At 37.2% G+C, this 16,827-nt stretch overlaps 1 protein-coding gene across 1 annotated transcript in view; it reads left to right on the forward strand.

Moving 5' to 3' along the window:
* The window catches only part of LOC126253268 (netrin-3-like), a 474,694-nt gene extending 458,396 nt beyond the window's left edge, over positions 1 to 16,298 (forward strand). Inside the window, exons 5-6 of the mRNA XM_049954482.1 lie at positions 9,560 to 9,734; positions 11,301 to 16,298. Of these exons, the coding sequence (XP_049810439.1) occupies positions 9,560 to 9,734; positions 11,301 to 11,442 (317 nt within the window). The 3' untranslated portion in view covers positions 11,443 to 16,298. The remainder of the gene's footprint in view (positions 1 to 9,559; positions 9,735 to 11,300) is intronic.
* The last annotated feature ends 529 nt before the right edge of the window (positions 16,299 to 16,827 follow it).

Below are 16,827 nucleotides of genomic sequence, written 5' to 3' on the forward strand. Positions count from 1 at the left end.
GTTGAAGCTATTCCACCTGAAATGACTCAAAGAGTAATGAATAACTTCAGGGAAAGACTCAATCAGTGTGTCGACAGTGCAGGAAGCCATTTAAGGGATGTTTTATTTAAAAAGTAAGACCATAAGAGTATTTTCTAAAATGGCATATGTACTTTTATTTAGTATAAATAAAATTGTTCTACCTTATTTGGTTTTGTTTTTATTAGCTTTCCTTAAAGGGGAGGTTTTTCTGCCGGACCTTGTAGTTACATGACTGTCATGGGATGAACAAGAGCATTTGATGCACTTTCTGCCATTACTTCTTCAGCCCTACAGCTGTTAGAGGACATTGTTGACCACTGTCCCTTCTTGCTTCCACAGGTTTCAATCTTGCTATATCATCCATTACATCTTCCATCCACCTTAACCTTGGTTGGTCGTTAGGTCAGCTAGAATATAACGTTTTCCTCATTATCTTCTGCCATCCACCTCAGTAGCCAAACGGTCAACGTGACAAACCCTCACACGAGGGATCCAGGTTTGAGTCCCGGTACTGCCAGGGCCCTTTCCTTGGTGGGATGATTGGACTGTGGTGCACACAGCCTCATGAAGCTAGTGGCAGGAGCTACATGATTGAGATGTAGCGGCTCAAAGGTCAAAATGTCAATCAGTGTGTTGTGCTGACCCCATTCCCCTTCATATTACATCCAATGATGAATGACAAGGGTGACACGGTGGTTGGTCAACTATCATGTGGTCTTCTGGGCCTAATTGGGGATTTCCTTCCTTCAATTATCTTCTGTCAACTGTCATTTTCTGCAGTTGTCGTAAGCATTGTCTGGTGAATAGAATGAACAGTCTAATGAACACACACTACAGACTGAGAGTAAACTGGAAAAAAAGAAAAAAGAAAAAGAAAGTAATGAGGAGTAGCAGAAATGAAGCAAGGAGGAAGTAAAAAGCAGGCTAGCATAGGCCAACAGAAGTCTGCTGCTATCAAACATAGGCCTTAATTTGAGGAGGAAACTTCTGAGAATGTGCGGTTGGAGCACACCATTGTGTGGACAGTGGAAAAACATAATAGATGTGGTGCTACAGAAGAATGTTTAAAATTAGGTGACCTGATAGGATAAGGAATGAAGTGGTTATCAATAGAATCGATGGAGAAAGGAACATATAGAAAACACTGACAAGAAGAAGGGGCTGGATAACATGACAAGTTTCAAGACACTGGGGATTAGTCTCCCTGGTACAAGAGCAAGCTCTAGAGGGTAAAAACTGCAGGGGGAAGGTAGGACTGGAATACATCCAACAAATAATTGAGGGTGCAGGATGCAAGTGCTATGCTGAGATACACAATAATGGACAAAGTTTAAGCAGATTGTAAATTGCAGTCTGGAGAGTTACATGCTTAGTAAGTTGATAAAAGATGGAAGAGAACCATGGTTTAATGATGAAATTTGGAAGGTGCTGAAGAAACAGAGACTGTTGCACTCTCGTTCAAAAGAGAATGCATAAATAACAACAAGCTGGGGTTAGTAGAGATTCGTGTGTCTGTTGTATGAGCAAAGCATACAATACCTACCACTGCTGCACCTTAGCAAAATATGTGAGAGAGAACTGAGAAAACTCTGGTCCTATGTAAGATTGCTAAGCGGGTCTAAGGCTTCCATTCAGTTTCTTGTTGATAAGGTTTGGAGTGGCAGTTGAAGATAGTAAAACAGAAGCCAAAGTTTTAAATTTCACATTCAAGGAATCGTTTACGGAGGAGAATTGTACAAACATATAATCACTGGACCGTCAGGCAGAATCCTGTATGGACAACATAGTAATGAGTATCCCTGGTGTAGAGAAACAATGAAAGTTTTGAAAGCAAATAATTCACCAGGTCTGGGTGGAATCCCAATTTGGTTTTACAAAGAGTATTCTATGGCATTAGCCCTTTACCTAGCCTGCATTTATCATGAACCTCTCATCCAGAAAAAAGTCCCAAGTGACTGGCAAAAAGTGCAGTTGACTCCGGTGTATAAGAATGGTAAAAGAACAGTCCTGCAAAATTACAAACCAATATCCCTAACTTATGTTTGTTGCAGAATCTTTGAACACATGTAGACAAATCAGCTTGGTTTTAGAAAGCAGTGCTTTTGCGAAACTCTGCTTGCCATTTTCTCACATGATATACTGTGAACTATGGATGAACAGCGATAGGCGGATGTTAGATTTCTAGATTTGGAGAAGATGTTTGACGCTGTGCCCCATAGCATGCTGTTAATGAAGGTAGTAGTGTATAGAATTAGTTCACAGATATGTGAGTGGCTTGAAGACTTCTTAAGTAATAGAACCCAGTAAGTTGTCCTCAAGGGCATGCATTCATCAGACACGAGTATCGTCAGGAGTGCCCCAGGAAAGTGTGATAGGACCCTTGTTGTTCTCTATATACATAAATAATTTGGTAGACAGGGTGGGCAGTAATCCACAGTTGTTTGCTGATGACACTGTGGTATACAGTAAGGTGTTGAAATTGAGTGACTGTAGGAAGATAAAAGATGATTTAGACAACATTTCTAGTTGGTGTGATGAATGGTAGCTAGCTCTAAATGTGGAAAAATGTAAGTTAATGCAGATGAGTAGGAAGAACAAATCTGTAATGTAAGGATACAGTATTACTAGTTTCATGGCTGACACAGACAAGTCATTTGAATATCTGGTCATAATGTTGCAAAGCGATACAAAATGGAACAAACATGTGAGAACTGTGGTAGGGAAGGTGAATTGTCTGCTTCAATTTATTGGGATAATTTTAGGAAAGAGTGGTTCGCCTGTAAAGGAGAACAGATACAGGTTATTGATGCAACATATTCTCGAGTACTGCTCGATTGTTCGGGATCTGTACTGGTTCGATTGAAGGAAGACACTGAAGCAATTCAGAGGCAGGTTGCTAGATTTGTTACCATTAGGTTCAAATAAAATGTAAGTATTAGAGATGCTTTGGGAACTCAACTGGGAATCCTTGGAGGGAAGGTGACATTCTTTTTGAGAAATGCTGTTGAGAAAATTTAGAGAACCAGTAATTGAAGCTAACTGCCAAACGATTCTACTGTCACCAACATGTATTGCGCATGAGGACCACAAAATATAAGATACAAGAAATTAGGGCTCATACATAGGCTTGTAGACAGTCGTTGTCCACTGCTGTATTTGTGAGGACAAGGGAGGGCACACTGAGGCACAGAGTATATCGCAAGCCTACACACTCAGACAGGTATCTGCACGCCAATCCTACCACCACCCAGCACAGAACAACTCGGTCATCCGTTCTTTGGCAATCTGTGCGCAGCGCCTAAGTGATGCTCAAAACAAAACACTTGAGCTTAAAAGGCTACGCATAATGTTTCTAACCAATGGTCACAGCCATAAGTCGATCCACATAGCCTTGTCAATGAACACAAGAAAGCAAGATAAGCAAGAAATAGATAAACTGCAGCCAACAGTGCACTTACATTACGTGAAAAATGTTACCTTCACCAGGTTGGGGTGCAGCCTGTCTTCTATAGTAGTCGCAGGATCCAGGACGTGCTAGGCTCCACTAAGGACAAGGTGGATGCTTTACACACAGCAGGCATGTACAAGGTGGAATGCGCATGTGGAGAAGCATACATCGGTGAGACTGGCAGGCCAATAGCAATCCGCATTCGGGAACATGGGTGTTATATTCGTCTAGGGCAACACAACAAATCTGCGGTGGCAAAACATCAGCAAGACTGCAGAAAAGAAATAAAATTCAGCGAAGCCTGTGTGTAGGTCAAGCAGCCGGTTATGACAAAATGCAAAATCAGAGAGGGCATCGAAATACATAAACATCCTAATAACATGAATAGACAGGATGGCCTCAGGCTTGCCCCATCTTGGCTGCCAGTGATCAGAGCCCAGCAGACCGCACTGTCAACACTAGGCACGAGCACTACCGGCGAGTAACTGGTGCCGTGCAGCCGACATCCATCATTTGGTAAACAGCAGCCAACTTCTCATTCGACGGTGACCACCAATCGTGGCACATACCACAAGAGCAATAACCAATTAAAATAAAGTTCCCTCTCCTTCTTCTTTAAGTGACCAACGAAACGAAGTATCTTTTAAAATTATGACCTAATGGCATGCACAGTGAACAGTAACAATGAAATATAAGGGACACTGCATAGCTATAATGCACCAGTAGACCCAGAAGAAGGCCGCTGCAACTGTGGCCGAAACGTTGGTTTTTCTCCAGCAGCAGTAGTTTTATACATTATGATGCAGTACCATACCCAGAAAACTTTTATGTCGAATAATCCAGTCTGTTTCACTGTTCCTCCAAACCCTTGTCATGTCTGACAGAATTACAATGCCATTCCTCTCTTCTCTTTGAGCTTTAATCTATTTTCCAGATTCATCTTTAGTTCCCTTTACTGCTTGCTCTTACAAGGAGTACTCTACAGCATTGGTCCCTTACCTAGCCTGCATTTATTGTGAATCTCTAATCCAGCAAAAAGTCTCCAGTGACTGGTAAAAAGTGCAGGTGACTATGGTGTGTAAGAATGGTAAAAGAATGATCCCACAAAATTAAAAACCAATATCGCTAACTTTGCTTTGTTGCAGAATCTTTGAACACGTTCTCAGTTCAAATACAATAACTTCCTTGAGACTGGGGATAAGCTACAACCCTGTTTCACTCGCTCCTCAACTAATGCCTCCCCTCCACATCCTAAGACTCTTATAACTGCTGTATAGTTGCAGTACATGTTATAGACAACCACCCACACTATGCATTTTATGCCTACTAGTATCATAATTTCAAAGAGAGTGCCAGTAATCCAATCAATATCATCAAAAGTTTTTATTGAACTTTAATTGACTACTGAAAATTATTGTTGAATTATGAGCTATGAGCTCTGTGATAAGCTTTGTGATAAAATAAATAACTGAGGATGCTGGACTGTTAATGTTAAAACTATAGTGGACTACTCAGTGAAGAATGGAGAGATGGATATTGGGAGCTACAATGAGAGAAAGAAAATGAAACAAAAAAGGGACCAGAGAATATACTGAAATGGAAGAGATAGTTACGACTGCAGTGAAAATGAAATCACAGTGCGAAGACCGAGACAATGTCTTTACAGAAGGTATCTAGATGACATGCAAGAACAACATGGTTGCATAAAGCTAAAGAACATAATGTACAGGAGAGTTTTATTTGGCAGTTGAAGTCAAATGGATTATTATTATTATTATTCTTTCTTTTCTCAGACATTATTATTATTATTATTATTATTATTACTTGATCACAAAGAATCATTCATATCTAATCTATATTGCAAATCACAGTGTAAATAAAATAGCATAAAAAACAGCAGCTCAACAGTATACATTTCAGATTTTTTAGCAGAAGAAAAATGCACAGCATGGTAGGTAGATCGAACAGTCAGAATACTGTCTATTCTCACATATGTTATTATATCTTGGTCTTCTTCTTCATATCATTCTTCTTTAAAAGTTGCATGCTTCTTAGTTTGGGAAAAATGGGAAATGTACTACTGTAATGCATTGAGCCAGTACATTCATATCAACTGCTTTAGGACATCGTTGATCCAGGGCATTTTCGAACAGGATCCCACATGTCTGATGTTGGTATGGTTGAATGTTTTAAAATTCCTTTGCCTAGGAGTCAAAACCTCAAAGAATGCAGTCAGAAAACCCAGTTTGTTGAGATAAACTTTGGAATGCTGGCAGTTGTTCAGTTCATACATATGACAAAGCTAGGCCTGCTAGGGATGATGAGTGTCAACAGTATAGTGAGCTCACGTGCTTGTTAACAAATAAAGTTATCATTTTTAAGAGTGACTGGCCAATCCTTTTTCACATCAGAAATTAACTGGAAGTCGTTATGTTATGATTTTCTTGTTTTCAACAACACAGAGGTGTTAGTAATGCTCACCCATCCAGCTGGAAGTAAATCATGTGCATCACAATCCATATATATTCCCTGATGTTCATCTCTTTCTGAATGTACAATGAGCAACAAAATGCTCATAGGGACGTAGTGAGGTTCTGATTCTAAATCTAGCTGTAACATCAGTCTGGTGAATCATTTTGCTCTCAAAGAGCCCAAATATTAACCAATATTATGCAAATGTAAGGTATCAGACTTGCATTCATGAAGTATCAGCTTCAGCTAGTTGTTGCTGCGTGTTTTTTCTGTGTGTTTTTTTTTTTTTTTTAATTTTTAACAAAACTGCTTGAGACATCCTGAGGAAGATATTTCAACAAAGAAACTATTTGTTTTTCTTTCCTTACTGGGGGTAGCACTCTGATTGTAAACACTGATTCATCATGGGACATGTAAATTGAGGCAGTTTTCAAACACAAAAAAATCACTACTCAAATAACAAATAACAAACATGCATGTGATGTCTCTCTCTCTCTCTCTCTCATGGCATTCCTACAGGTTTCACCTCATCCCACACATTTGTCACCACTTATTTCTACAGGCTTCCTCAGATTCTTCTATTTCTCATTTCCCCACGGTTTCCTTTACCCCACCTAACCAGGCAACCTTTGGTCTTCCTCTTCTCCTTCTTGCCTGAGGATGGTATATCAAGATCTTCTTAGGTCATCTGTCATTAGCATTGTTTGCATTTTATGTGCATACAATGTGAGTTGCTGTTCTATTCTGTCTGATATGCTTTCTTGAGTCTGGTTTATTTTCCTTACTGTTATACTTCTTAGATGTTCTTGACAAGATATCCTACGTGATGTTTTCAGGTAGTCCAGTTCTACAACTCTCCATTTGCTTTACATGAACTATGAAATGAAAATTAATGGTTTTAACATAAAAAATGTTCTTTGGCCACTCCCATTTTATGAAACAGTGTTAAAAGTCTTTGTTGAATTGCTGGTTACATAAAAAGGTAATTTTTGAGCTTCACTAAAGCAATGTGATTAAAGATAATTGCTGAATAATCAATGAAATTTAACTTTTGCTAGTATCTTCTCTGAAAGTAATCATGTTTCCTATGCAGTATATGATAAAAGCTAATAAAGTGTTCTTATATTGAACAACAGACATGTTCCTCTCTCTGGAACTACAGATCGTTCAATAAGTTATGTCCCACATTTTTTTTAAAAAAAAGCAATTAAAATACATAGACAAATTTCCTTGTTGGCGCTTCACATTTGATGTTTGTTCTGTGTGCCGGTGAAGTTTCAAACCATTCTGGCAGGTGGCACAGCTGTAGTAGGTGTCAAAATGGCGTCTACATATGACTCATGTTACAAGCAGTGTGCTGTTATTGAATTCTTGTGTACAGAAAAAGAAACTGTGATGAACATCCATAAACTTTTGTGTGCAGTGTATGGTGATGCTGCAATTCATAGGAGTATGGTTAGGCCATGGGTTAAGAAAGTTACAGTCTCAGGAAATGCAGAAAAAAGAGCACCATGATCAGCCATGCTCAGGACGCCCTGTCACAGCCACTGCTTTCGACATGCTGAATTGTGCAGATGCCATTATTCTTGCTTACAGATTCTGTACAGGGAACACACTTTGAAGATGATGAGAGTGTTAGTTATCCAGTGGAAACATGGCTACGCCTGCAGGATAAGAACTTTTACCAGCAGGGAATACATGCTCTTCCACAGCATTGGCATACAGCCATAGAATTTGATGGAAACTACTTGGAAAACTAGGACATTGTAATGGATCTGGGAGATGTTATTTTTTTTTTTACTGTATTTGTCGATACCAAATTGTAAATGTTTTTTTTATACTTTTTGTCAGAATTTATTGTAATTTGCCTTATTATATGTTAATTTACTTCTGTTTTTGAGAGTGAAAGCATATTGATTACTATTAGTAAATGTATCGAAGAATAGCAAAGAGACTGATTACAAGTGGAAGCTTGTGTATTGTGTAAAGTATCTTTAACGCTGGAGTTGTCTTTGACTATAGTCAGTCGGCAGCTAACTCTTGGTGTGTGTTGACGGAAGAACAATGTGAAGGTCGCTGTCATAAATAATTTTGAATTATGTTACTATTTTTTTTGTATTAACCATAAAAAAAGAAACTACATTTGAAGAAATGGTATTTGAAACACCAAAATGAGGCAAACACGTTGAACCATGTCTTTTCTGCAGCCGACAAAGATGCATTGTGGAATCATACTTAGACAACTGAAGCCAAGACTAATATCGCCTTGCAAATGTCTAACGGAAAAGGTACTGTCACTAAATATGGCAAATTTAAGTAAATAAAAAATAGTGACCATATTTTCAACTTGTGTCTTAGCCGGGATACAATATTTCAACATGGACAAGACATGATGATGTATATTGTCACCAAATTCTGACTCATAACAATAAATATGTTCTGAGAAAAAAAAATGTGGGGCTTTGCTTATTGAACAGCCCTCGTATAGTGGTTGCCTCTCTTGAGAAGGAGATCTGTAGAATCATGAAGTTTACAAAGATAACAGCTGAGGATGTAACCATATTGCACAATAGGTGCCAAAAATAATACACTGAAGCACAGAAAGAAACTGGTATAGTCATGCGTATTCAAATATAGGGATATGAAACAGGCATAATACAGCAATGCGATCAGCAATGCCTATATAGGACAAGAAGTGACTGGTGCAGTTGTCAGATTGATTACTGCTGCTACAATGGCAGGTTAACAAGATTTAAGTGAGTTTGAACATGGTGTTACAATCGGCGCATGAGCGATGGGATACAGCATCTCCAAGGTAGCGATGAAGTGTGGATTTTCCCCATATGACCATTTCATCAGTATACCATGAATATCAGGAATCTGATAAAACATCAAATCTCTGACATCGCTGTGGCTGGAAAAAAATTCTGCAAGAACGGGACCGACGATGACTGAAGAGAATCATTCAACATGTCAGAAGTGCAATCCTTCCACAAATTGCTGCAGATTTCAATGCTGGGCCATCTAGAAGTGTCAGCGTGTGAACTATTCAATGAAACATCATCAATATGGCCTTTTGGAGCTGAAGGCCTACTCGGGTACCCTTGATGACTGCAGAACGCAAAGCTTTATACCTTGCCTGGGCCCATCAACACCAACATTGGACTGTTGATGACTGGAAACGTTTCCTGCTCAGACGAATCTTGTTTCAAATTGTATTGAGCAAATGGACATGTATGGGTATGAAGACCTCATGAATCAGGCAGGCATTTCCTTTGGCTCTTTAGTGTAAATAACTAGGCACTTGAATAATTGGATGAAAATCTGTCCATTGTCATGAAGTGCTTGAAACCACTATCTTAGTAGTTTGCTACAGAGGTGTAGATATAACAGATTTTTCCAAAATAGTTTAGTCTGGTAAGTATTAACAGTTAATCATATAGTTCCTATTGCTGTTAAGATGGCCAAGATAAACTGTTTCTGTGAATGAAATGCCATCAAGGTATAGCATATTGTTCACCTATTGACCTAGAAAATGCATAGCTACTGTAATATAAAATATTTTATTCATTTCATTTGGACTAATGCTATGGTAGTAATTGCTTTCTTTGGTTCCAGCTATTCTAGGGAAAGTGCTGGAGCGTGAGACAGTGGAAGATTGGGTGAAGTTCTCTCTGAGCATCCAGTCTGTGTACAAACGTGCAAGGGAGTCACGTCTGCGTAGAGGCAATACCTATCTCTGGGTTCACATGAAAGATCTGGCATGCAAATGTCCCAAAGTCAAAACCAACAAGTAGGTTTCTTTAAACTTAATTTTGTCATGTATGTGTGCTTGCATTGAGAGCATCGCGAGCAGAGTAATATAAATTAAGATAATTTAAGACCATTGAATCATTGGCTTTTAATAAGTAATGTATATTTAAGTAGCAGTATTGCTTTGTTCCTCAAATAGGTATGAAGCACAATTACCAAACAAATTTAACATGCAAAGTGTGACTTCTATTGTATCGTATTGTATTGTATGGAACTGGGGACCTAGAAACAACAGAGAGGCTTTGTCCCCGCTGTAGCCCTCAGTGGTCCACAACAGGCTACAGCAATCCACTCACCCCACCATCACCCCACACCGAACCCAGGGTGATTGTGTGGTTTGGCCCCAGGAGGCGAACTGCATAATAATCCTGGGTTCAGTGTGGGGCGACGGAAGGGTGAAGTGGGCTGCGGTAATCGTCGTGGGGTTGTGGACCACTGTGGCTCCACTGGGGTCGGAGCCTCTCCATCGTTTCTAAGTCCCCGGTTAACATACAATACAATCTTGTGTACAACTGTTTATAGAAGGTGATTAGTAAGTGTGAGCATAGGGGTAGGGTCATATTTATACTGCTATTATTATTATTATTATTATTATTATTATTAATAATAATAATAATAATAATACCACATAACAAACCTGACATCATACTCACCAATAAAAAAGAAATTAACACAACTAATCGAACTATCCATACCCAATACAACAAATATGCAGAAGAAAACAGGAGAAAAAATTGAAAAATACATCCAACTGGCTGAGGAAGTCAAGGACATGTGGCATCAAGATAAAGTTGACATTATACCAATCATACTATCAACTACAGGAGTCATACCACACAATATACACCAGTACATCAATGCAATACAGCTACATCCAAACTTCTATATACAACTACAGAAATCCGTAATTATTGATACATGTTCAATTACCCGAAAGTTCCTAAATGCAATATAACATATACCGTACAGTTAAAAGGAAGTCACGCTTGATCAAGGTCCGCGTCACTTTCCATTTTTGACCAGACATAACGTCTGAGAAAAGAAAGAAATAATAATAATAATAATAATAATAATAATAATAATAATAATAGCAGCAGCAGCAGCAGCAGCAGCAGTAGTAGTAATTATGTCAATGGTTTGTGCCAGTGGTGGCATTGGTGATGATATCCCGTGTCGTACTCAAACGACACCAAGGGGACTGCAGATCTAAACATCTTTCCTCTGTCACTGGTGGATCACCATCAGCAGGATCACACTCCGTAACTCCATCACACACAGTGAATAGTTTTACACACCATTACCTGTTTTCTGAAAAAAAAGGGGCATTTGTCTTTAACCTTTATGACTTTTTTGTCATTTTCTGTGAGTTAATGTGGAGGAAGACTTTCTTAATTGGTATTTTCATTACTGCTATCATGATGATGTACTGTCTGTCTTACACAGTTAATCTTTCTAGTCTCAGGAGATTAATATGTATGAATCAAAGTCAGAAACTTGATAACCCATTACAAATATTGGATAAATTTAGGATTTTGTTCCTTTACAGGTCCTACTTGATTCTTGGAAAAGAACGTGAAGGTGACCAACCTGGTCTGACCATAGGACGGCGCTCTATTGTCATAGAATGGAAAGATGAATGGCACAGGCGAATGAGACGCTTCCAGCATCGAGCACGCAAATGTGACTGAAACCGGTAGAGGCAACTCCACATCTTGTGACAAAGGATCATTCACTTACAGATTCTGCAATAATAACATGTGACAGAAATAACACTACAGCATATTCTTAGCAGCTGCTGTGTGTTTTTCCGCTCATTCATGGCCATATTGCTTTTTACATTACAAGATTTTAAGAAAGGTATCGTGAGTAAGGTGCTACCTATTTTTGGTTACCAACTGCTGTATCCCAGAATTCTCATAATTACGTTTTTATGTAACAGAGGTACAAGAAGTCAGTATTAGACTGTCATATATATAAACTGTAACATATCAAACTGAATGGTAAGTCAGCATAAGAAGCAAAACTAATAACATATTCTCAAAAATCAGGCTATTCATAGTAAAACAGGTTTCCTCTGGTAACACCAGTGAAAATATATGTTAAGCTAGTAGTTCAAGATGTATCATTCACCGGATTCTTAAGTCCAAATCTAATAAGATAATGACATATCTCAGATCTGCGAGTGAAATCCTGCAAGTGCAACAAGTGTTAGTGGAAGAAGAAAGTTACCAGAATCTTGTGAGAATTGTAGACTGCAGGAATAAAGCAGAAAAGAAAGTGGGGAGTGTGGCAAGTTCATGATTGTACAGAAAAGTATTAGCCAAACCACGATAATGGTGGCATTATTTAATTGAATGTCTTTTGCATTAGTAACTGTATATTAAGAACAAATTTACAATATTAGAACTTTTCAGATTAGATAATTTTTATTAATTTATTATTAAATGAATTTCCTTTGTTAAAGCCCATAATATAATGAGCAAGATCTGTATAAGATGCAATTAGTGTTTAGACAAAGTGAGAAGTGATTTACTGCTTGTAGCTGCAAATCTGCAGATGTTTCAGAAATTCATGTTTAATTCTTTTTGAAATAAACAAAGAACAGTGAGAATAGTTGCTTTATTGTGGGAAGAGAAAACCTGTTATGTTTCACTCTGAAATACATACAGGGAAGTCATAAACGGCAAAGTAAGAAAAAAAAAAAAAACCTGCTTTCTACACGAGTGACTTGTTGGGTCTTAAACAGAATGCCATCCAAAAACCATAAAAGAAACAAACAAGCTGATAGTTGTGAGTACTACATTAATTTCTAGAATTTTATTTGATCATCAGCATTATTTTTGTGATTATCTCCTTGACTGTTGTTGCAATGGATTTGGAATGTGCTCAGGACTGTGTGTAAAGGGCAGTTGCCCTTGTCCTACGAACTGCTAAATCAGTACTATAATCAACTGTATCAGAATTTGTTTGTATAGTCTGTGTCCAATTTAACAAAATTTTAAAAATAATCATTACTTAATGTATCAGAGTTTGTGGACAAATTCCAGTCTTTAGACAAGGTTTTCATTTTCTAGTATACTGTTTAAGTTTTATGACTTTATTAGAAAGTCCACTTGATCTTTGTGGTTTAAGAAAGAATTTGTAATTAAGGCAAACACATTTGAGAGAGCTTTTAGCTACATTGTAATTTGATCACCCTTTCTTTTGCAATTAAATTAGAAAATTTACTTTTGGGAAAATATAGGTTTATTCAACTTGTTTATTGCAATTTCTTTTGCCTTTAAGCAATCTGACTGAACAGCCACATTAGATTTACATTTGTCTAGCTTGTGTTCAATGTTCATATCTCTGACAAGAACTATGGAGCAAAAGCTACTTGAAATGAACTTCACTAACTGAAACCCAGTTGTCAGTTTTGCACAGGTTTGGTAAAGTAAAGTCTGCCAATGCACTTAGTTCATAGACCAATGATTTTTGACTATTATTTAAATAAAAATATTTATATCATATTTGTAATTTTACACAAACTTTTTTATGTGCTAGCACAACTTGTACAGTATTAATGTAAAGCTATCATGTGCCATAACACAGTGTTGTAGGTATGTGTCAGTAAGTTCCTAAAATTGTGTTGCTATAACTAAGTACTTTTGTGCACTTCATCTTAAAATCTGAATTGCAGAATTTTTTGTGTTCTGGTATCAAGAAAGTTTCACTGATGGATACACATGAATGCGGATCAAAAATCGGCAGAACATGTATATCAAACTGTTTCAAACATTTAAATTCCATTAGTCTGGTTCACAGATCAGGGGCGTCACACAGTATTATCTGTCACCATATCTCACACTCGCATGCACAGTCTGATTGGTCAATAACTGCACAATTAAATAAATTTAAAATGAATCCTTAGTAGAACACAAGCAATGGAATGAGTGAATACAAGTGTGTGTGTGTGTGTGTGTGTGTGTGTGTGTGTGTGTGTGTGTGTGTGTGTGTGTGTGTGTGTGCGCGTGTGTGCGTGCGTGCGCGCGCACTTCTTTGAGACAGTGAGTGACTGGCTCCCTTAACTCATTCCATAGTTTAAAATATTATCTGAAGTACTTAAATGCATCATTGTTGGAACACAATGAATTAATAAATTAATAACTGAAAGCCAGCATTCACTATAACATTGCACTGTTTCTTATGGAAAGGCATAAATGAACAAAAGTACTGCATTTGTTAATTTTGCATCTCATAGAATGTCGCATGAAGATGGAGGTCTTAGAAAATTACAGGAAATGTTGACATTGCACACATATGGTTTTGTGGACAAGATACTTAATGTAAGCTATTTTAAAAAATGTTTGTCACATTGTCCAATAGCTCTTATGTTCATTTGCAATGCATACTGACAAAGAGAGGTACCCAGTGATGCGATCGACTTTTTGAAACTATTTATACGGTGTTCTAGGTTAAGATCCCAGGTATTGCCTACTGCAGTCATTCACCATCGTGCGCCCTCGTTTGCAAGTAATTGGGAAAAAAAAAAATATCGCACCACACAACAACAGTATGTAATGCAACTTTTTTAATGCTGTTGAGATTAACATAAAATTCTGAATTTCTTTCTTGTCAATTAATCACAAGCGAGGGCCCACTAAGTTGAATAGCTACAGTGTGTGATACCTGGGATCTTAACTGACATCACCTTAGAGACAGTTTCAAGAAGTTGACTGCTTGCGACCTTTCCTTGTAAGAAATAGGACACTACTTATGTGATTATTAATCTGTATCAACAAATAATTGCAATCACAAAGACACTAATCTTTACCAACAGGGTATTTCATATTTCAATGTCACATTTGATCTCATTTCTTACCTTCCAGGAAGTGTGACTTCTGTTAAGGCAATTAAACAACATGGAACACTGGAATAAGTATTAATGTATGAGGTGTTACACACAAGTGCAGCATGTCACACTCATTTAGTATTAATTGTATGAGTATCGTATTGAAAAAGAATTTATATGGGGCACTTTTTTGTTCTTTGCATATTGAGCTGCACACATGTAATGAATGAAAAAAAGGGCAGCGTGACTAGGAGAGTGCTCATCAAATAATATGCAGTAAAGTCTATTTCATTATTGGAAGCACCTGAAACATGTTTGTCTCTAATCTGTCACCTGATTTGTTAGAAATCAACCAAAATGACAGAAATTTACAAGATTTTGTTTAATTTTGAAGGGCTTCCTTCTCTACAATCAAAACAATTACTGTTGGATCACAACCACAATAAAGTACATTCAGTGTTGAAAAATCATTACTACAGCAAATCAAGCAAATCTTGCATTCATTTCAGGTTATTAATATGTAATGTCTCCTTGATAATTCTAGTATGTTATTTTCAGCTGTAGTGATTATGTTCAGTGTGACAACAGTAAAACATTCTGTGACATACGCATTTTTGAAGCTTAGGCTAACTTATTCCACTGTGGCAAGCAACTGATACGCATTACTGTAATCACACACAGTTAAGTTACACATAACAACAAATGGCAAGTTATTTGCCAGTTCACTGACTTAATAAACTTTTGGCTCATTTCATCACAACATGAAATGAGATTAACCCAATGACTACATGCTTTATGTTAAGTTTCAAACTTCAGTACTGGTAAGACTGAGCAGTGTGTCCAGTAACTGCTGTATACAATTAATTACTGTTGAAAATGCACTTGTTGGTTTTATTTCACTGTGCAACAGCAATGAATCCCATTACAGTTGCTTATTTTATGCTTGTACCATATGCTGTGCAATGTTATGGGAACTACGGTAACAGAATAATTTTTTCAATAAATTTTTTCTGCCTCTCTCAGGTGTGTGCATGTGCGTTTGTGTGTGCGTGCATGCATACCTGCATATGTGTGTGTGTGTGTGTGTGTGTGTGTGTTTTGCACCTTTCTTCCAACCGACATAGCCCCATGACATCTCTCTCATCTTCACCAACATCTGAATGTAGTTATCGATTTGGATACCATGTACTTAGACCACAGGTGCTTATAATTGACAGTAATAGAATGTACACATGAAAGTTGTATCACTAGAAGATTCTTAATAGTGGCAATAATACTTTTTAATAAATTCTAATTTATGAGCTCAACTCTGCTGGAGCAAATGAATTTAAACTGAAGGCTGATTAAGTTCTGTTATTTGGCACTAATTACTGTTGAATAGCACTCTGTAAGAGGATACAAAAAACAATATGGTATGCTTAATATAAGAGGATATTTGTACTTCAATTTTGTGCTTCTAACTGGTACATGTTGTAGCAGTATATAGAATATAAATATGTATATTATGCGTATACAAAGTGCATGTTGCTAACAATATAAATGTTATCAATTTAAAAGCCTGTTTACGTGGAGTAATTTAAATACCTCCAAAATGTTTGTAGTAAAGTAGATGAATACAAAATAAAGTGAATGCTGTAAATTTATGCATGATTTCTGTAACTTTGTACCATATACTGATTTAGTGCAGAGGATTCTTCTTGTAAATTGTTTACTTATCCCCTTCAAAACCCCTAAATTTATGTAAAAAATGTATTTAAGTAAAATATAAAATTTAAATGGTTTGATTCTTTATTAACAAAACATGTTATGAAGAAAAGGGAAGACAGGACAAGAAAACTATGCACCTCATTGTACTCATATCATATGAAGAGTGGAAATGGGAAGCAATCTCAGTGCCATTTTTGTCAAAGATGTATTTACAGTGCTGTTGTGTTATCAGTACTCTGAAACATTTTCTCTGTGATCTGACAATTGGAATGAGTCTATGGACATGCAACAAATAATCATTATTATTAGATGGTGCATGATCGTTGTTCTGAGCAGTGTCTCGCATCCGGCCGTCGTAATTTAATATATTATTATTGTTATTTTGATTTTTTGATTGTTGGCAACTTACGTGGTGGGCCTTAATTAAAAATGATATTTCATTTAATTTTGATTTACGGTTAAATGCTTTTGTTTCTCCTTTTTAACAATACTAATCTCAAATTATTTGTTACGTTAATGAATGTTAGACTCGCAG

This window comes from Schistocerca nitens, chromosome 4 (assembly GCF_023898315.1).
Source record: "Schistocerca nitens isolate TAMUIC-IGC-003100 chromosome 4, iqSchNite1.1, whole genome shotgun sequence".
Classification (NCBI taxonomy): Eukaryota; Metazoa; Arthropoda; class Insecta; order Orthoptera; family Acrididae; genus Schistocerca; species Schistocerca nitens.